Here is a 22278-nt window from a genome sequence, read left to right as displayed (position 1 = left end):
AAATGTGCTATATAAATAAAGTGAACTTAAACTTCATTGTTAATCATGTTTGCAGCAGTTTTTTATCATGGGAATTTTTATATTTTCATGAATTCATTACTGAAGATTCAGTGTTTACATGCAACCAAATAATCCATTTGTAATCGTATTAATGGCTCAATCTTATTGAAAAGCCTTCATGTAAACACCTTAATCAATACGATTGAGGACGATCGGATGCAAATTTGGATCCTATTGAAGGGGGTGGTGTACTATCTGTGATCCGATCCGCAGGAGAAAAGTGTGCATGTAAACACGTAAATCGTTGCATTTTCTCAATCGGATGCAAAAATACATTTGTGCTCAAGTTCACTTCTTATATTAAACTCTTATATCACATGATTCTGGTCACAGAAACACGCAAAAACAAGGCAGTGGCATCATGCATTATTAAGGTAAGGTTACTGGGGTCACGCGATGTAAATTCTGCCGCGTTTATGCATACTTTTAAAACATAAGGCTACTTAAAGCAATACAATAGCGTTGTGCCTTTTGAAAAGTGTGTTTTAATCACCTATATCTGAAAACTTCTTAAGAACAACTTTCTCCAACTCCAAACTTCTCCAAAGTTTTGACGAGAGATGCTGTCCGCAGCGAGGCGTTGCCAAGTCCTCAGCTTTTTTCGAGTTTAGATTTGAGCTACTGTTTAAACTGTTTCGTTTAAAAAGTATTTTGTTAATTAGTTATTGGTATTTGGGCTGTAAACAGTCATTGGGATGCTTTTGGGCTAGTTTTGAATGTCCATTTGGGATGGTTCTGATACGCGAATTTGGCAACCCTGGCTGTTCGCAGACGTTCGGTTCGGATTATATAGAATGTACATGTAAACTAACATTTTAATCAGATTGAAATCTTTAGGGTGCATGTAAACGGTATCGTCGTAACCTTCAATCGTATTAAATTCAATCGGATTGACAAAATTTTGTGCATGTTAACATAGCCACTATATATGTTTACTCACCCATCTGTGATCTGATCATCTCTCTCTGTTTCTTCATCCTCTTCGTTCGTTCTTCTGCTCTCTCATCCTCTGCTCTGCTTCTCTCCTCTACCTTCTGTAAAATCTTTCTGTCCATTTTAAAATAGCGGCTGTTGTTTTCTGTCACTGTCTCCTCTATCTTCCCCAGCAGATCTTTGATCTGAGTCTTATCTCTTCTGTTTTTATTGTTGAGAAGATGATATCTGTTCCCACATTTCTCCACCAGCCACTGGAGATCCTCACCTTCACTCTCAATGTGTTTCTCTATAGTTGTGTCTCCTAGAAAGTCACCATGAGTGAAGAGCACTATAGTGTGACTCCAGACTCTCTCACCCAGAAGATCAACATAACCCTGTAATACTTTTCTCTCAACATCTTTAAATCTTCTGTCCACACATATAACCAGAAGAACAATGTGAGGTCCTGGAGGACACAGAGACACACTGAGTAAAAGCTCTTCTTTCAGTAACTCAGTGCTCTTCTCTACAGGTACATTTATCCACCATCCAGGAGCTTCAATCACAGTGATGTGTCTGTCTGCTACTTCTCTCTGTCTCTTCACACACTGAGCAGTTGTCTTTAAGTCAAACTCGTCTCTGTTCAGGATGATGTTTCCTGATGAACTCTTACCAGATCTTTTATACCCCATTAACACAATCCTCAGATCTGAGAGCTTCTGAGTGTCACCTGTAACAAATACACAAAACACACTTATTCAAAATTATACTGAAAAGAAACAGATATAAATACAACACAATCTTAGGTTTAAAATAACAAATTTAACATAGGATTTTCATCCTATAAATTGCTTCAATGAGCTGTTTGGATGATTGTCAAAAATGTCTTCAATTACCACAAAATAAATCCAACAGTTGTGTTTGATATTAAATGTCAATTTGTATTTAAACTATCTGCAGACAGATCTACTGTACGTCTGAGTATTTATTTGATAGAACTAAAAAAGGATTGTGGTACTATTAATGCAAATTATACAACAGTTCTTTCTGGTTGTGGAATCTGATTGGCTGATAGCTGTGATATATTCTACTAGTATCGTAACATTAACCGCTTCACCATTTCGTTACGTATCATTCCACCACTGGTAATGAATGAGTGAGGAAGACACTTGAGCTGTATGGTCGCTCTGTGACTGGAAAAAGCTGCCAACAGAACATCACATCAGCACGATTCTCTTTAAAGGTCAGAGGTCTTGATGTGTAAACTTTTGAGGGAGTTGCGGTCAATGTGTCTCATAGCGTGGCCGATTAGAATACACTTTGTGAATAGAGCAATGAAAACAATCATTTTCTTTTTACCTGGAGTGTCTGTTTAATAATTAGTCTGTTTCATAGCACTGACAAGAACAAAGTCCAGTAAAAAGGCCTATGAAGAAAGAAACAAGACCAGAGTGTTTTTGGGAGACTATTTCACACGCTGGCGTGCACTAAAAGCACAGGTTGGGCTTCCCACGCGAAGTGTCTACTAGACAGGTAAAGTTTGGCGCATGCCAAATCCATCTAAAATCACTGCTAATAAAAGTTGATGTAAGCTATGATTAGCGAGGCTAGCACTGGCACAAGTCACGAACCGCGCAGACACAGTAAACATGCCGACAGCAACTTGTAAACAGAGTGAAGAGAATAACTAGGCTTGTGCATGCTCTCTCGTGCACGTGTTTAATATGCGTTCCCTCTTGGGAGCAGGTAGAGTGTTGCACATGTGCATTTTTTTTAAAAGTGGAGGGGTGGATCTTTTCAAAAATTCTGGAAAATCTTCCGCTATAGCTTTAAGATTAAATCAAAAATCAGTTTCGTATACAGTAATGAAATTCAACTTTTGCATTCGCCAATCAAATAGCAACAAAAGACAATAAATATGAATAAAAGAAACAAATAATCGATCCATGAGACCAAAAACTGCTGGTTTGATCAACCCAAAACCAATAAAATCTCATTTTGACCATCAGACACAGATACCTCAGAGCCAGCATCAAATAGAAGTGTTCAAGGAGAGGATATAGTCTGCGGTGTATGTGAACACTGCCACCTGGTGGTCGCGCTGTAACTACCCAGCTAGCAATGACATGTGGGGTCCAGATGAGGGCTTCATGGCTGGCAAATGTGGGCCCAATTATGGGCTTGCACCCGGGATCAACATTGGGGCAAGCCGTGGAAGCCCAGACGTACTACAAGTAGGACCTGTAAGGGTACTGCAATTGGGCAGTTCATGTCCGGCCCATTTGGGCCCCACCTGCCCAAATGGGTCTAAAGAGGGTTTGCACCTGGGATCCAACCATGACTACCCAGCTGGGCTTTAAATGGGCTCTGTAAGAGTCTTATGTGGGTCCGAACTGGGCAATTCATGCCAGACCCATTGGGGCCCCACCTGCCCAAAGGGGTGGCAGTGGCTCAGTGGTTCATGTAGGTTGTCTACAAATCGACAGGTTGGTGGTTCAATCCCCTGCTCCACCTGACCAAGTGTCGAGGTGTCCTTGAGCAAGACATCTAACCCCAGCTGCTCCCGATGAGCTGGATGCCGCCTTGCATGGCTGACACGGCTGTCGGTGTATGAATGTGTGAGTGAGTGGGTGAATGTGAGGCTAATTGTGAAGCGCTTTGGATGGCCATGGGTCTATGAAAGCGCTATATAAATGCAGTCCATTTACCATTTAAAGTGGGTTTGCACCCAGGATGGGCTTTAAAAGGGATCTATAAGAGTGTTAGGTGGGATCTTAACCGGGCAGTTCATGACAGAACTATTTGGGCTCCCCCTGCCTAAAGGGTTTTTAAGTGGGCTGGCACCAGGATTTAACCGTGAATGCCCCTGTGGGCTCTGTAAGGATCTTATGTGGGTCCTACCTGGGCAAGTCATGCAAGGCCTATCTAAGCCCAACCATGCCAAATGGTTTAAGGAAACAATCTAAGAAAAATGAAGAATGAATATAAGTCCAAGATAAATACAAGACACTTGACGCTTTGAACTGCAAGAAATATATAGTTAAATTGAACAACAAAAATTATCTTTAAAAAACAATTTAAATGTCACAACATACCGGTAAACAAATCAAAAATATATTTTAAAATAATCTCTGAAAAATAACATCGCTCCCAAAAATACATTAAAGTGATGGTTTGGAGTAATTTCATCCTAGCATGCTTTGCACCATGATCTCGGGCCAAGCTTCCCCCAGAAGCTTTTTTCACCTGGATCAAACATTGGGAGAGTTAGCGTAGAGTAGCATTATCAGCTGAATAGCTTAGTGCAGGGGCTAATGGATTCAAGTTTGTATCTCGTAAGTTTCCCCACTAATAATACCCTAAATGATACCTAGTTCCTCACAAAAGAGGATTTTAAAAACACATGTTTATGTTTTCTAGTTTTCATTTTTTATTTAACTTGTGCCGTCGAACTGTTGTAAAAAAGCAATATCGCTCTATAGTAGGGCTGCAATGATTCATCGAGTTACTCGATTAACTCGATTAAAAAAATTCCTCGAGGCAAAAATTCTGCCAGGCAAAAAAAAGTCTAAAGTTTGGGATCATTATACATTACATTCAGCATCTGAAACGAAAACGGATGGCTTGCAGGAATGAAACACATCCACTGGTGTGTCACCAAGCGTCTCTGAAACAAGGTAACATAGCTTCCGCTGATTTTAATCCCATACTGTATTTGTAGCGATGTCGTTATGCGGTTTGACTAGATATGATGTTTAGCTTTGATGTTTTTAAGTACTAAACGTATTCACGGTCAATTGCAAGAGAGAAGCTTAAAAAAGAACCCCTTCACACACACGCATGCACCCTTGTCTCTCTCTCACGCGAGTCAGACCGATCGCGCAATGCATCACATATGCTTAAACTTTTATGTAGCCACGCAACAATAATTTCAGCATGCATTCACTGTATAGAGCGGGACGTGATGTTGTGATTTTTCGAACAGATTCTTAACCTAAAATGCACCGCAATGCAAGTGATGCAAACCCAATGCAGCGTTCTATTGAAAATGAATGTATGTATTTCTGCCGTACCAAAATGCAATGAAGCAACTGAACGTCTGAGTGGGGTTTCACTCTTTCTCATGCACAGCACGCGTGCATGTGTGTGTGTGCACGTGCGCGCGCACACACACAGGTTGTTACCATAGCAAATAGGCTCAACCCAGAAATGATATATTATTTGTTAGTAATGGTAAATGCTGCAGGTGTAGAAATGTATATTTACTTTACAGATATTTACTTTGATGTAAGGGCTAGATTACAGCATGAAACCTGTTGTGCATATTAATAAATTAAAGTGCTTAATTGTTGGCACTGGCACTTATAAACACTAAATGGGTAAAAATGGAAATAAATAGGCTAATTTTTTGCAGCCAAATGCCAATACCTCTGTTTTGTTTTAAAAATAAAAGCCAAATGCTTCAACATTTTACAGCCATGTCATTTTCGTTATGCATTATTTGTTTTGGTTGTTTAAAAACACACAAAAAATGTTATCCGATTACTCGATTAATCGATCGATTCAGTGCTAGATTAATCGATTACAAAAAGAATCGATAGCAGCAGCCCTATAGCGCTATATCATCACGGCTGTCATTACCTCCTACACTCGACCTGCGGCCTCGTGCCTCTGGCCTCATCACAGCCTTGATGATATAGACCATTTCAAAAGATGTAAACAACACTGGTCCAGAAGCACTTCCTGTTTCAATTTTTTAACACAAGATAAACGTTGGGATAAAATACAACCAACAGAACATATAGAACTGAGTCAAAAAGTTAAACAAACATCTTAAAGATAATGAAATATTTGTGAAATAAAAAAAACAGTCACAAACTGAAACAGGAAGTGTTTCTGGACCAGTGTTGTTTACATCATTTGAAATGGTCTATAGACCTATATCACACTCCTACTTTTGTATTATATATAGACCGTTTCAGCAGTAACAACATAAACAAGCGGCTGCACGTAACTTCCGGTAAAATTCGCTAAGAATAAATAACAACAAAGTCCTTTAAACGTAGTTTATTTATATAACAAGCAAAAAAACAACACATAGATTACCTAGGAAACCAAAACATTTGTTATTTTCGACGAGGCATTTGTTCAAGAGATCAGTTTAACAACTAGTCAGACCTTAAAAAAAACGAAACCGGAAGTAAGGTTAGGATCCAGACGTGTATCACGTGCATCCGATGAAACCGTCTATACATACTCTTATATAATATGCTTAATTTTATAATGGATAGGTATGGTTCTTGATGCTTATTGGTCAATAATTGTGATTTATCCTTTTTATAGCACATTTGTTTTAGTGAATTTCTTTGAGATTAATACACATCTTCAATCCCATTGTACATAAAATAAGATTAAACTGACAGCTGTGTCTTATCATTTATTTACTAAATCTAATAATATTTATATAAAACTATATAAACATTTTGTGACATTATAATCTGTCTATATGGTATTAATAACTAAAAACATAAACTACAAAAATATAATAACATGAAGAGTTGGTAAACCATGGTCTGTGTTGTGGTCTCACTAGTACAAAAAAGTCAAAAAATCATGCAGTTGGAAGTTTATTGTACTGTTATTAAACATTTCAAAATGTTTCCAGTAGATCATATTTCAGACAAGTTTAGGGATTCTTGAGTTTGGACCACCATCATATAGGACATAGATAATGTGTCCATTCTGATTAAATTACTTTAAATAATAATGTTTGTTTACTTAAAACAAATGTATACAATTAAAATAATTAAACATATTATATTGTCTATGACCTGTACACAACATTTTCTATTTTCACATTTAAACCCTGAAAATCATGAGATTGTTAAAGAAAGATTTTTTTATTTTTCTGTGGCTGGTAGTGCAAAATATTTTCAGTCTATTTATTACAAAACACCTCTACAAAAAGAAACTGATGAAAAGAGTTTTTTTTGTGACTTATTTAATTTCTTTATTGTTAATCATGTTGGCAGCAGTTATTTATCATGTGTATTTTTACATTTTCATGAATTCATTACTGCAGATATGTAAGGGATAATCCACGGCTAGCCATGCATTAAAGTGTTTTAATGCACGACGTAGAGGCGAAGGATTATCCCGCTTATACCTTGGTTATTTGCCAAGTTAAAGCTGTAATTAATGTTTACAGTGTAATTTTTTAACAGACGGGTAAAAATGAAGGTCATTTTCTTAAGTTAAGGCTCGCACTCCATCCGCTTTAAATAAAGTAGTGCTGAAATAAAACTTTCGCACTTTAAAGAGAGATGCACTTATGTCTCGCTCGCTCGCTCTCTCTGCAAGTGTAACTGTGTTACTATGGTTACCAATGTTTACAGTAGCAGATTAATTTCTAACTGTAATCAAACTGACTGAAACTACCTGTGCATTAAACAGTTTTAATGCACACCTTCCAGCCAATCAGAATTGAGTATTTAAACAGACCATGGTATAATCAGTGTTTATATCATTACTGTGATGTTTACTCACTCATCTTTAATCTGATCATCTCTCTCTGTTTCTTCATTCTTTTCATTCGTTCTTCTGCCCTCTCTTTCTCTGCTCTCCTTCTGTCTTCTATCTCCTGTAAAATCTTTCTGTTAATTTCAAAATGGCGTCCATTGTTTTCTGTCACTGTCTCCTCTATCTTCTCCAGCAGATCTTTGATCTGAGTCTCATCACTTTTATTTTTATTGTTGAGAAGATGATATCTGTTCCCACATTTCTCCACCAGCCACTGGAGATCCTCACCTTCACTCTCAATGTGTTTCTCTATAGTTGTGTCTCCTAGAAAGTCTCCATGAGTGAAGAGCACTATAGTGTGACTCCAGACTCTCTTACCCAGAAGATCAACATAACCCTGTAATACTTTTCTCTCATACTCTTTAAATCTATCATCCATACGTATAACCAGAAGAACAATGTGAGGTCCTGGAGGACACAGAGACACACTGAGTAAAATCTCTTCTTTCAGTAACTCAGAGCTCTGATCTACAGGTTTATTTATCCACCATCCAGGAGCTTCAATCACAGTGATGTGTCTGTCTGCTACTTCTCTCTGTCTCTTCACACACTGAGCAGATGTCTTCAAGTCAAACTCGTCTCTGTTCAGGATGATGTTTCCTGATGAACTCTTGCCAGCTTCTTTATATCCCATTAACACAATCCTCAGATCTGACAGCTTCTGAGTGTCGCCTGTAATAAATACACAAAAAACACTTATTCAAAATTAAAAGGACTATAGTAATATTAAGGCAAATTAATGGAAATTCTTGATACAGGCTAGTCAATAACCATTTTAATAAGCAAATTTGTTTTAGTGAATTTCTCTGAGATTGCAACCCTATATCACGACATTGCGTGACTATTTCACGCATGGACCAGCGTGACAATGTCACGCTTTGCCGCGTTTGAGGGTGTGCATGTCACGCTTTCTGTTTGTGTCGCTGTCACGTATTGGTTACTCAACTTTTTTGTCCTATTTTCAAACCATTGTCGCTTCGGTTTAGAGTTAGATTTGGTGCTTGTGTTATATGTCACTTTAAGTATTTGTCACTTTAAGTATTGGTTTATAAAATAAAAAGATACAATACTTATTCTTTTATATTTTCTAAACTTTAACCAATTGTCACCTGACGTTGGGGTTAGAGTTTGTTTAGGTAAGGGTGTCATTTTATGTAAATCTAACCCTAAACCGAAGCGACAATGGTAAGAAATCAGGACAAAAAAGCCGAGCAACCAACACGTGACAGCGACACAAACAGAAAGCGCGACATGCCCACGCCCAAACGCGGCAAAGCGTGACACCGCCACGCCGGTCCACGCGCGAAACAGTCACGCAATTTCGTGATACTGGGTTGGAGATTAATACATCCTATTGTTAAATCCCATTGTACCTAAAAGAAGATTACACTGACAGCTGTGTCTTCATTTATTTACTATAAATCTAAAAACTATAATAAAAAAATGTTACTAGATTTTCTGACATTATACTTTGTCTTTATATGATATTTTACTAAAAATATAAACACAAAAATATAAAAACATGAAGAGTTGGTGAACCATGTGTTGTTGTGGCACTAGTACAAAACAAAAACAAAAAAAAAAAAAACAGAAAAGTAAAAAAATTATGCTGAATGTAGCTCATCTCACTGTTGTTAAACATTTCAACACAATATTACAACAATTTTTCAGTAGATTGTGTTTCAGACTATTTTAGGGATTCTTGAGTTGGACCACCATCATATAAGCCAGTTAATGGGTCCATTCTGATTCAATGACTTGAACAATAATGTTTCTATACAATTAAAATAAATGTATGATATTGTCTATGACCTTTAAAGAGATTTTGTATTTTCACCTTTAAACCAAGCGTGCCGCACAAGCCCTGAGAAGTGAAGCCAAAACGTCTCGATCGCCCCCCAGTGACCGGTCCCAGTATACGTCATAAAGCCCACCTCCCCATGTTATTCAATGGGACTTGAGACCAACTAAAAAAATTAATTACACTTTAATTATCTTTTTTCCGAAGCTGGTTTCTGTCATTTACTGTAGTTTTTATCACGCTAATGTAAATTCAAATGTTTGTTTTTAAAATAGGTTTGTGTTTAGTTAGTAATTTAATGATATAAAAACGGTGGTGTCACGTCATGATTGACAGCTGTGATATCGTGTGATATGCGCATTCTACGAGAGCGGGGTTTTGACTTCACGCCTTCCCTTCCTGCTCACTACTGCGCATGACTGGTCCCGAAATCGCTATTGGCCCTGTCCCAAATGGCGCACTTCATGTGGACTTTCGGTCTCGTGGCCTTAAATAGCGCGTGCTCGCTTAGTCCACGAGTCCGTAGGGTGTCCCATCTGTCATTTTTACGCTTTGAAGTGTGCTCATCAGCGCCTCCTTTGCCCCCTTGATGCGGTCTTCAGCGAAGCCCGCACTGCAGCAGGCTTCGCGCACTTTACCGACCCAGAAGTCCTTGCGAAAGAGCAATCAGACCAATCAGACCAATCAGACCAATCAGACCAATCAGACGACGGAAGGGAGGAGCTCACACTGACGGGCAACTTCTCTACCTATTTCCGGTGTGACGCTCGAGGATTGTGGGTGATTTCAGCGCGTGAAGAGCGCGAAGGATACAAATTTGCATCCTTTCCTGTATATGGGATATTTCTCGAACGAAGGACTCAGTCCTTGGCTGAAATTTCAAGGATCCTCGACATTGGAACAGTCCTTCGACGGACGTCGATGACGTAGCATCCTCGAAATTCTAGCTTCCGAGGATCCTTCCTTGACATTGAGAAACGGCTAGTGATATGTATAGACGGGTTGCACGGCGACGTCACTAACTGGTTGCGCGCGCAACCGAGAGGCAGAAAGAAGAGAAGTGCATTGTGTTGTATGCTAGTAGCGGTGTCTGTAAGTCAAAATGCCAAGGAATTGTTGCGTGGAAAATAGTACCAACAGAGTCAGTGCTGGGTGCCTGATGTTAACATACCAGTAGAAGCCATGGGCGTAGATTTAGGGTGGGACGCTAGGGACATATAATATTCAGGGAAGACTGAATTGTCCTAGCAATAATTTCGACCAAAATTAATCTGTATTAATATATAACCACTGATGTCCGTCTTATTCTTGTGGTTTCTATTTTTTACTTACTATATTTTTTTCAGGAATCATTGAAATGAGATTAAAAATCTTTTGCAATCCCGTTCTGTAAAAATAGCGCTCTATGTGGTACACAAACGGTTAACAGCTTTCGTTCTCTGCAATGCCCGCCTCCGTAACTCACATCGCTAATATGATTGGCTTTGCATTTTTTTAGTCCCGCCTCTCTAACTCACAATGCTAATATGATTTGATTACCATTTCTTGAGTCCCGCCTCTCTAACTCACATTGCTAATATGATTGGATTAGCATTTCTTGAGTCCCGCGGATCCCGCCTCTCTAACTCTTGTCTTATGACTCGCTACTTGTGACAGGATGGTTTCACTTTGTATAACGCGCCAAAGTTCACTCAACAAGACGCGCGTGATTATTTGGGCTACAGGTAAGTGAGGAAGAAAGTATTATTATACCCACTGTAACTGTTTCATGCACAAAATACGGAACAAGTTGTGTCACATAATGATTCAAGGACAGTGTTCGTTTCACCAATACACGACAATCCCATGTTAACCTGAGGAGTTGCAAGCTTGTGTCAACCTTTTATAAATGGGGTAGCAAGGTTATTTAGGGGGTCCCTAATCCATGAAAGAAAATAACCCCAACATGGTAAAAACATGAATTCATGTCATGATTGCTGAATACTTTACATTACTGCACTGTGGTGATTACTTGCACAGATGTAGACATAATGTAAGGTTGCATTTTAAACTTAAACTATTTTTTCACACTGATTAACTGTCTGTTAATGAAAAGAAGATTTAATGTGAACTACAGAAACATTAATAAACGTTGTTCAGGAAACTGTCACGGTGATCCGTGTCATGTTTTGTGTCTGTTCTATATTGTCATCACCTGGACACTTGTTAATTATCATCATTCATTCCACCTGTGTGTCATTAGTCTTTGTGTATTTATACCAGTGTTTGTGTCACACTCATTGCCGGATCATTGTCATTGCAACCCCGTCTGTTCCCTGTGTTGGATGTTCCTGTTTTACTTACCTGCATGTTGTTTTACTCCTCGTGTTTTGTTTCTTATTTATTATTAAATGTTATCTATTTATTTGTGAACTTTGCGTATGCGTCCTACTTCCTGTCTCTCCTTCCGTGTCGTGACAGAATGATCCGGCCAAACTGGACGCAGCAAGTTCACGGAGGGCGGCTCCCCCAGGAGTTTCGTCGAGGGGGAGTAGTGACATCGGGGTTCATTCCCCATCAGCCCCGATGTCTCTTGGGGACCACCGTGAGTGATCGCTCGCTCCTGCGGGCCTGCGGGAGGAGGATCGGCCCAGGCGGTCCCCCAACGGTTGAGTCGTTGTCGACAGTCCCTCGGAGGACCACCGTCCCGCTCATAGGGGGATCCGGAACGGACCACGCCCGATCATTTTCCCCGGGGTGGCTACCAAGTGAGGGTCTCCATTTCCGCGAGGGGACGGGAGATGATTTCCGGGGGGCACCTCATCGTCGACGATTCCCAGAAGGGGGGTAATTCGTCTGCCTCGGTTCTCGGAGCGATCGCTCCGGTTCTCCTGGCGCAGTCCGGCCATCCGTCCTGTTGGTCTCACTCCGGCGGCTGCCGGCTTCGCCAGGGTCCCCAAGCCCTCCACCCCTCCCTTGGACTCTCGCTACCAGACTTTGTTTTGTTTTGTGTTTATGTGAGTGTCTGGTAGCCACTCGTAGAGGGAGGGGTTATGTCACGGTGATCCGTGTCATGTTTTGTGTCTGTTCTATATTGTCATCACCTGGACACTTGTTAATTATCATCATTCATTCCACCTGTGTGTCATTAGTCTTTGTGTATTTATACCAGTGTTTGTGTCACACTCATTGCCGGATCATTGTCATTGCAACCCCGTCTGTTCACTGTGTTGATGTTCCTGTTTTACTTACCTGCATGTTGTTTTACTCCTCGTGTTTTGTTTCTTATTTATTATTAAATGTTATCTATTTATTGTGAACTTTGCGTATGCGTCCTACTTCCTGTCTCTCCTTCCGTGTCGTGACAGAAACAGCATGATATACATACCTACTTCAACACTGGGATTTTTTGGCAAAATTAAATTAAGAATTAAATATTAATTGCATATTCTTCAATGTTATAAAGTAAATATGGATTCATATATGTTACAAAGTGATTTTCTTTTCTTTTCTGACAAAGACTTAAACAGCTACTGTTTATTAGGCTCTAGGACATAACGAATTGTTTATTATAGTACATTACATTTGGGATGGCACCGGGGGTGGCGAGTCAGATGTCACTGAGTAAAGAGCATACTGAGTTGTCTTTGTCTTGTTTTTGTAATGCGACCATTTTATTTATGTCCCCACCAATGCCAGGAGCAAACCTACGCCCTTGGTAGAAGCGACTATTACGTTACTAGCATAATAATTATAACATTATAATTCATACATGTATCACAGTAACACTGCAAAAATAAAGACAGAAAAACAGATCCAACTAAAATCAAGTCTTATTTATATACAAACAATAAAGAACGCTTCAATAATTAAGGTTGCTGCAGTAGCGGATCAGCTCACCAATCGGGCTTTCTGCCTCCTGGATGCGGGCGCACCCTGCAATGTTTGTAAACTTGCAACCCCTCTATATAAAGGCTAGATGGCTCGTCCGCGCTGCTGGCCAATTGAGTGCAACGTCCGCATTTTGGCGGCCATCTTACGACAGGGCGCTCGCTCACTCGTAGCATTGAGTTTTAATGATGCAGGTACTTTTAAATGACCATAACTTGCTTAATTTTTTACCGATTTTCAAACGGTTTGGTTTGTTATAAACGTCAAAGATGTACCTATGACACTGCATACCTATACTAAAAATAAAAAATAAATTCATGAAACATGTTAAAGCATCCAGAATTATAGCCACGTTAATAACGTTTGTAAAAACCCAAACCGTTTGAAAATCGGTAGAAAATTGATTAAGTTATGGTCATTTAAAAGTACCTGCACCATTAAACTCAATGCTACAAGTGAGCGAGCGCCCTGTCGTAAGATGGCCGCCAGGTGATGCCGTTAGGGACTCCGCCTTGAGCCATCTAGCCTTTATATACATATCTATGATTGCACAGACTCAAAACCCAAGATGTCAGCGCAATATCGGGACACTGGCGGCTTCACTTTTCACCAATGGAAGAGAGCGAACAGGCGTCGTCCATCTTTTTTACTATGATTTAAACCCTGAAAATCATGAGATTGTTGAAGAAAGATTTTTTTATTTTTTTGTGGCTGGTAGTGCAAAATATTTTCAGTCTATTTATTACAAACACCTCTACAAAAAGAAACTGATGAAAAGAGTTTTTTTTGTGACTTATTTAATTTCTTTATTGTTATATATTCAGTGTTTATATCAACACTGATGTTTACTCACTCATCTGTGATCTGATCATCTCTCTCTGTTTATTCATCCTCTTCATTCGTTCTTCTGCTCTCTCTTTCTCTGCCCTCTTTCTCTCTTCTATCTCCTGTAAAATCTTTCTGTCCATTTCAAAACAGCAGCCGTTGTTTTCTCTCACTGTCTCCTCTATCTTCTCCAGCAGATCTTTGATCTGAGTCTCATCACTTCTGTTCTTATTGTTGAGAAGATGATATCTGTTCCCACATTTCTCCACCAGCCACTGGAGATCCTCACCTTCACTCTCAATGTGTTTCTCTATAGATGTGTCTCCTAGAAAGTCTCCATGAGTGAAGAGCACTATAGTGTGACTCCAGACTCTCTCACCCAGAAGATCAACATAACCCTGTAATACTTTTCTATCATCCTCTTTAAATCTGTAGTCCACACGTATAACCAGAAGAACAATGTGAGGTCCTGGAGGACACAGAGACACACTGAGTAAAATCTCTTCTTTCAGTAGCTCAGTGCTCTTCTCTACAGGTTTATTTCTCCACCATCCAGGAGCTTCAATCACAGTGATGTGTCTGTCTGCTACTTCTCTCTGTCTCTTCACACACTGAGCAGATCTCTTCAAGTCAAACTCCTCTCTGTTCAGGATGATGTTTCCTGATGAACTCTTACCAGCATATTTATATCCCATTAACACAATCCTTAGGTCTAGCTTCTGAGTGTCACCTGTTACAAATACATAAAACACTTATTTAAAATTATTTTGTAAGAAGATCATCACATTACAGAATCTGTGATACAGTTAAAAAGGATAAACATGTAATTATTAAACTTCTTATTGCTGATTGGTTAATAGGCTACATGATTTATTTACATTAAAGCACAGATAACCTTGAGTGTCATGTGTTGAGAAGAAATTATTGTGTTTGGAGCGATGTAAACAAGCTCTGTATACACTTATTAATTATAATTTAAGCTAGAAATTGCATGTTACCTGCTAATTTAAGATAAGATACGATCTTTATTGTCACTGTACATGTACATCGAAATTCTGGAGCAATGTACAAATCTATACATAAGTGTTATACACTAGAGGCACTGAACATGACTGTACAATAGGGGTGCACTGATATATATCGGCCGATGATGCTTGCTTACGGTGAAATGTCGCTACATCCAAAAAGCCAGAGGGCGCTCTCGTGCAGAACCTCAATATGCGCTGCAGACGAAGAACCATACACACGCAGCTATGACACGCAGCTCCAAGAAATGGCTTAAGGATATATTTATATAGCTGTTCTTCAAACCTTTTCAGGTATTTTCATGATAATAAAGAATATGTATAATGATTATGTCTGATTATGTCTCTTAAGTGTTGCTTTTTCCTGAAATAACCCGACATCTACTGGTCCCTCTGCGCTTGCAGTTTTGTCACGATTCTCTCACTGATTTGAGTTTGCAAGTGCGGGTGGGAAGGCGGGGCTATGAAATGAGCCACCTGATGACTCAATGTTTTCTCTATTCTGATTGGCTCAATACAACGCCAGGAGTTCTCTTAGTATCGTCCACGAGGCTGCAGGAATACTACTTTAATGACTTAAAAACTGTCATGCTTTGTTGTTCTTTCCCTTTTTTTTCTTTTCTATTTGAAGCTTTTATTCTTAATTCTGAATCAACACATGTCAGCAAGCTTAAAGGTTTATGTATTAAGTATATATAGACTAGGATGGAGTATTTGGTGCTACACTGAGTTATTTCTTATTAAGTAATGTTATAAATAGTAGGCTACTCCATTCCATGCCATATTATTATGGTCTAGGATGGAGTATGTGGATGTATTCATTATTTTTAGTAGAACAGTGTAGCATATAATTCCAAATTCAAACTATATTCTAGTTAACATATTTCCTAAACAAGTTACTGTAAGATAGGCCTACTATCACAGAAAAATCAAACAACAACAGAAGTAACAAAGTCGCTAAGGTTATGAATGAAGCAAGACTAAGCAAGGGTTGAGAAGAAAACTGGCGTTATATTGAACCAATCTGAATAGAGAAAACAATAAGTCATCAGGTGCCTCATTTCATAGCTCCTCCTTCCCACCCGCACTTGCAAACTTAAATCAGTGAGAGAAACGTGACAAAGGCTGCGTTTACACTTGGCATTAACATGCGACCTGGATGTTGTCCACATACACATTAAAAAGACAAGTGTAAACGCGTCTGTGATCGGAATGTTATCCGATCTGTGTGTCCTGATGCAGAGGTAGCCGAGGACGCTTTGTGATCGGATCTCAGTGTAATGTAAACGCAATCCAGCAATCGTATCTGCATTTACAGGTCAACGTCACACAAAACCCCGCCCACTATCATCTCCTCTCACTGACAGCTGTCAAAAATTAACGACGTTAGGTCATGGAGCGCAGGTGAGAGACGCACAAATGTATATTTGTGGAGCAATGCTAGCTACGCTTAAAAGTATCTTAATAAATCAAAATACAAAAGCATTTTAACACTGCTGACTGTATTTAAGTTATTCAGGCATATGTTTAATATGTTACAAAAATTCATAGAGAGACTTAATAATTAATGGCAGAATTCAGGATCGTTATAATGTTTGAGTTTCCATAGCGACATATCAACGTGAATGTTGCGCTTCTTTCTGGTCAATCGGCTGTTTCTGTATCATTTAACACATTTTAAGTTACTTTAAAACACGTACAAACCATAATAACATTAACCAAATACATTTATTCATTGTTGGTTTTATGCAAAGGTTACTTCAATGTGTTTGTAATTTACATTACTTCTTACGCACTATGAACAGAAAATTTAGGAAATTGTTAGCTCTTTTAATTAAATCATATTAAAATTACCAGGAAACATAACTAACAACAGTTTATGGTTAAAATAGAAATATAAATATAAGTTCAGGCAGAGCCAAAAGCCCTTTATTAAGGGAGAATAAAATAGAGGAGTGAGTCGGTCATGTTTCACACGGATTTTGTTGTTGATGAAAAGCATGCAGGTGAAAGTCAAGTTCAGGGAAAGTTACACCGGCTGAAACATTCGCGGACGCTCCATATAATGCTTTTAAATATAAGGCTTTTAAATCTAAAAAATATAAAGCTTGAATGTGAACATCATGGTTGTTGGGGTTGCTAGTTATTCTCTGATGTTGGCTTCTCAGTATCACTGTACAATACTGTATTTGCGGTTAGCCCGACAACCCTAAATCATGTGGCTAAATACAGCTGTACCCATTTTGATTGCCAGCTATTCATCCAGCACATCTCCCCGCACGGGATCTGATCACACATCCGGATACAGAAGCCACTTTGATGTGGACAAATGTAAACGCGCCGCGTCCTGATATACTGATGATTGGATCTGCGTGATCGGATCACCTAGACAGCATGTTAATGCAAAGTGTAAACCCAGCCAAAACTGCAAGCGCAGAGGGACCAGTAGATGTCGGGTTATTTCAGGAAATAGTTCTCCTCCGTATGGTATGCAACAAGTCATTTACAACTGGTTTATTTTACACACAGAGACAGATTCTGCGTGATTAATTCATATTTGCCATTCATTTGACAAAATGACTCAACAATATTTATTGACATTTATCTGGATATCGCCATAATTGTGCAAAGGTAGAAAAATTAAAAAATGATTAAAGACTGTGTTGTTTATTTTCATAAATCAGTACGAAGCAACAGTGGCGCAGTGATACTTGTGATGCGGTCTGAACCGTGGGTTTACCGGTGTATTTTATCACGGCTTAGAACGCGTTTCAACCAATCAGAATGAAGAACCAGAACGAGCCGTTTTATAATGTGCGTTTTTGCGTAAAGAAGAGAATTAAGCAGATATTTGAAAAACACGTGACCCTTTGTTCAAATATGAACAACGTAATATTACAAAATGCAACATGACCTGTAAGGGGAATCCATCTAAAATTTCTTCAAACCCTTTCTTTCCATGAATTAGAGCGTATTTGACTCGGACAACAATCAGCCTCTTACAGTATCCTTCTTTAAATGTATTTATTATCAAAATTACTGAGAAAAGAACTAATGTTACAGGTCAAAAAACTGTGATTCCCATCTTTCTTTCTCTCAAAAACTAGGTCAACTCGACCAATTATCTTAATGGAGCTTCAAAATAAAAGTTTTCCAAAATTGCAAATTACACATAATATTTTTGCTCATTAAACACAGATTTAAACACACTATATATGAATTAACAATAAACTTTGAGTATGGCTCTTACATATCCGGCCCCAATTGGTGGGGCAGGAAGCCAAAGCAATTTACTAATATTTTAGGTACTAAGAGCCATTAATCATTAACATTTAAGTGAAATATAACAACTTATGTATTTCTCTTTCTTTAATTCACATCTATTGATATTCTTAATGATTACTTGATAGTCTATTCCCTTAGACTGCTTTTTGAATTAAGCATAGTATGTTTATTGGTCTCTCGAGCACATTTGTTTTAGTCTGTATCTTTACACGACGTACAGTTCCACTGGAGTCTGGCAAGGTTTGCACCACTCTTCCCATTAGCCATGAATTTCGAGGTGAGGAACTATCTACAATTAGCACTACATCACCAGGCTTCAAATTTCTTTTAGACCTCAACCATTTACAACGCTCTTGAAGAATGGGCAAGTATTCATGAGTCCATCTTCTCCAGAACAAATCAGCGAGGTACTGAACCTGCTTCCAACGTTTTCTTGCATACAGATCCTCCTGTTTGAAGACACCTGGGGGCAAGCTTGATTGTGCTTTCAACAACAGTAGATGATTTGGAGTGAGTGGTTCAAGGTCATTTGGATCATCTGGCATGCTGGTAATTGGTCTGTTATTGATAATGCTTTCCACTTCACACATTATAGTATGAAGACTGTCATCTGTCATAGACTGTTCCTTTAAGAGCGCACCCAGTATTCTCCTCACGGTACGAATTTGCCGCTCACAAACTCCCCCTTGATGAGAGGCTGATGGACTGTTAAAGATCCATTTAATCGCTTTTTGTAGCATAGTATTTTCTATCTTGTTGTGGTTTAGGTCTTCCAGTGCTTCTCTCAATTCTCTTCCCGCGCCGACAAAATTTGTACCATTGTCTGAGCGCATGACTGATACTTGTCCCCTTCTGCTTATAAAACGCCTCAGTGCATTTATGCATGAGTCTGTGTCCAAACTATCAGCTATTTCTATGTGCACTGCTCTAATTGTCAGACAAGTGAACAAAACTCCATACCTTTTCACTGTACTCCGGCCCCGTTTTACTTCAAATGGGCCGAAGTAATCAACTCCCACATTTGTGAAAGGGGGTTTATCTGGTATCAAGCGGTCTTCAGGCAAGTTTGCCATTTTTTGTTATTCAGCCTTCCTATTAAGTCTGTGACACACCGTGCATTTGTTTATAAGCTTCCTGATAGCGGAGTTAGCTTGAGGAATCCAGTACCTTTGCCGTAAGGTTGACAGCATGTAGTTACAACCACAGTGACCACATTTTTGATGGATATCCTTCAAAATGAGAACTGCAATCTTGGAGTGCTTGTCTAGAATCATAGGATGCTTAGATTCTTCTGGTATGGCTGCCTTGTCTAGCCTACCACCAACTCTTATTATGCCATCCTGAAGTACGGGATCAAGCTTATACAATGGACTGTTTCTTTTAATAAAACCATTCTCCTTTAGAGACTCAATCTCCTTTGGGAAGTGTTTTACTTGATTGTATAAGTTGACTTTCTGACTGTTCCATTTCTTCCAGAGACAGTGACTGACCTTTCATGGTTGATTTGTATTTCTGCATCTGCTTCTGTAAAAGAGCTGCTTGTTTGTCTGGATCCTTCTCTGTTTGTTCAATGTGTGCTTTAAACTGTTTTCTTGCCTTGCTTAATTGAACTAGTGTTTCTTTCAATCTTAGCATCCATGCTATTGCCTTTTTCAGCTTAAACCAGTCAGAGTAGTAATCAACCAGCTTGTTTATGTTGTCATTATTTACATTGGTTGCAAGAACACTAACTTTGATTTCAGGGTCTTGCTGTGCACATTGAACCATTTGATTTGGTCTTTGTGGCCATTCTTGTTCTGACTTTGTCAAAAAGCTAGGTCCATTTATCCATGTACTTGTTTGTATGAAGTCCTTTGCTTTAAACCCTCTAGTTGCTTGGTTTGCAGGATTCAGTGTTGTCTGCACAAACCTCCACTGTGATGGGGACGTAGCATCTCTTATTAATGAAATCCTATTTGCAACAAAGGTTTTAAAACAAGAACTCTCATTTTCAATGTAACTGAGCATCGTAGTGCTGTCTGACCAGAAGATGGACTGCTTGAGGGGAATTTGAAGCTCTTGTCTAAGTATTTTGTCCATTTTGACAGCTGTAACTGCAGCTGTCAGTTCCAGCCTGGGTATGGTGACTTGCTTGAGGGGACTAACTCTTGACTTTCCCATTAACAGTGCACAAGTTTCTGGTTCTGTTCATTCAAGAGTACCAGGTAAGATGCTGTACCATAAGCGCTCTCACTAGCATCAGAGAAATGATGCATCTGTGCTTCTGTTGTGTTTCCAAATGTATCTGGTTTCACACACCTTTGTATCTTGAAGTCGGAGAGATGTTTCAAATCTTCAAGCCACTCGACCCACTTATTAGCACGCTTGCCTTCGATTTCTTCATCCCATCCATATACTTGTTTGCACATATCCCTTAAGAGGAGTTTGGCTGGTAGAATGACTGGCACCAGAAAACCAAGAGGATCATAGATTGAGTTAACAACTGACAGAATTCCTCTTCTACTCAATGGCTTCTCATTTACTTTGATGCTATAGATAAAGGTATCAGATTCTGTGCACCACTGAATGCCGAGTGCTCTCTCCATGGGCAGTGAATCCTGGTCTAAGTCTAGATCTTTAACTCCCCTGGCTCTGTGTTCTTCTGGGATAGACAGTAACACTTTCCTACTGTTGCTCACCCACTTTGTCAGTCAAAAACCTCTTTCAGCACACAGATCTCGTACATTCTTAATTAAGTCAACTGCTTCTTGTTCTGTTGTTAAATACTTTAAGCAATCATCAACATAGAAGTTGCAGAGAACTGTTTCAACAACCTTTGGTGCTGCTATGTCTTTTCTGTCTTCAGCGGTTCTTCTCAGTGCATAAGAGGCACAACTGGGTGAGGAAGTGGCTCCGAATAAATGAACTGTCATCCTAAATTCCTCCACAGGAACATTCAAGTTGCCATTTGGCCACCAAAGAAAGTGAAGAAGATCTTCATCCTCTTCAGGAACTTTCACCTGGTAAAACATTGATTCCAGATCTGCCATCATGGCTACAGGCTCTTCTCTTAATCTGTTAAGCACACCTATGAGCGTGTTTGTGAGATTAGGACCTTGAATTAACTGACTATTCAGAGACATGCCTTGAAAAGAAGCAGTACAATCAAAGACAACTCGTATTTTGTTTTTCTTTGGGTGATACACCCCATGATGCAGTATGTACCACACTCTGCCGTCGTTGCGATTGATCTGTTCTGTTGGAACTTTAACTGCATATTCTTTTTCTATTATGCCTTTCATAAAGCCATTGTAGTCTTCACAAAATTCAGGTTCCTTTGGAGCTTCCTTTTTAAGTTAGCTGCTCTCACCTCTGCAACACACCTGTTATTTGGCATCCAAACAGTTTCATCTTTCAATGGCAGTTTCACATGATAATGTCCATTTTCAAACTTAGTGTTATTTTGCACTGACTGCATGAACTGTTTGTCTTCCTGTGACATTTCTGCTTTCTCTTCATATTGACGCTCTGGGAAATCAGTGTTGTACTGTTTAATCAACAGCTGTTCTATCTCCATTACTGTTATATGATTAACTGTGTGGTGAGACACTTTCAGCGTTTCTGCAGTACATCTTTCTTTCTTAAGGGGTCCACTCACTACCCATCCCAGTGCAGTTTTAATGGCATAAGGTCCACCTTGCTGACTGTTTATAATGTGCCATGGTTCCATAGCCTTTGGGTTATTAGCTCCTATCAGAAGACCTACATTTGCCTTAATGCGTGGTAAGCTCACTTCATTTAGATATGGCCACTTACTGATGTCATCTGTATTAGGAACATTCTCACTTTGTACAGGAATATTGTTGTGTGTAAAGACTTTAGGCAGCTCGATGTATTTGCTGTCTTCAAATCCACATACTTCTATATCTGAGAGGATAA

General features: G+C 39.2%; 2 protein-coding genes across 3 annotated transcripts in view; one reads left to right on the top strand and one right to left on the bottom strand.

The window, feature by feature from the left end:
- myo5ab (myosin VAb) overlaps positions 1 to 22278 on the top strand; it is a 151484-nt gene that overhangs the window by 71512 nt on the left and 57694 nt on the right. The window lies entirely within an intron of this gene.
- On the bottom strand, positions 993 to 21482 carry LOC129434481 (GTPase IMAP family member 8). The gene is made up of 5 exons (XM_073869092.1): positions 21059 to 21482; positions 20579 to 20800; positions 14079 to 14780; positions 7522 to 8226; positions 993 to 1705 (listed from the first exon to the last, which is right to left on the bottom strand). Exons 1-5 carry the CDS (start codon positions 21480 to 21482, stop codon positions 993 to 995), a joined length of 2766 nt encoding a protein of 921 aa, XP_073725193.1.

The sequence above is a fragment of the Misgurnus anguillicaudatus genome, chromosome 6 (genome assembly GCF_027580225.2).
Source record: "Misgurnus anguillicaudatus chromosome 6, ASM2758022v2, whole genome shotgun sequence".
NCBI classification, from domain to species: Eukaryota; Metazoa; Chordata; class Actinopteri; order Cypriniformes; family Cobitidae; genus Misgurnus; species Misgurnus anguillicaudatus.
The sequence above is the reverse complement of the archived record's forward strand: the minus strand, read 5'-3'. Positions and strand labels throughout refer to the sequence as shown.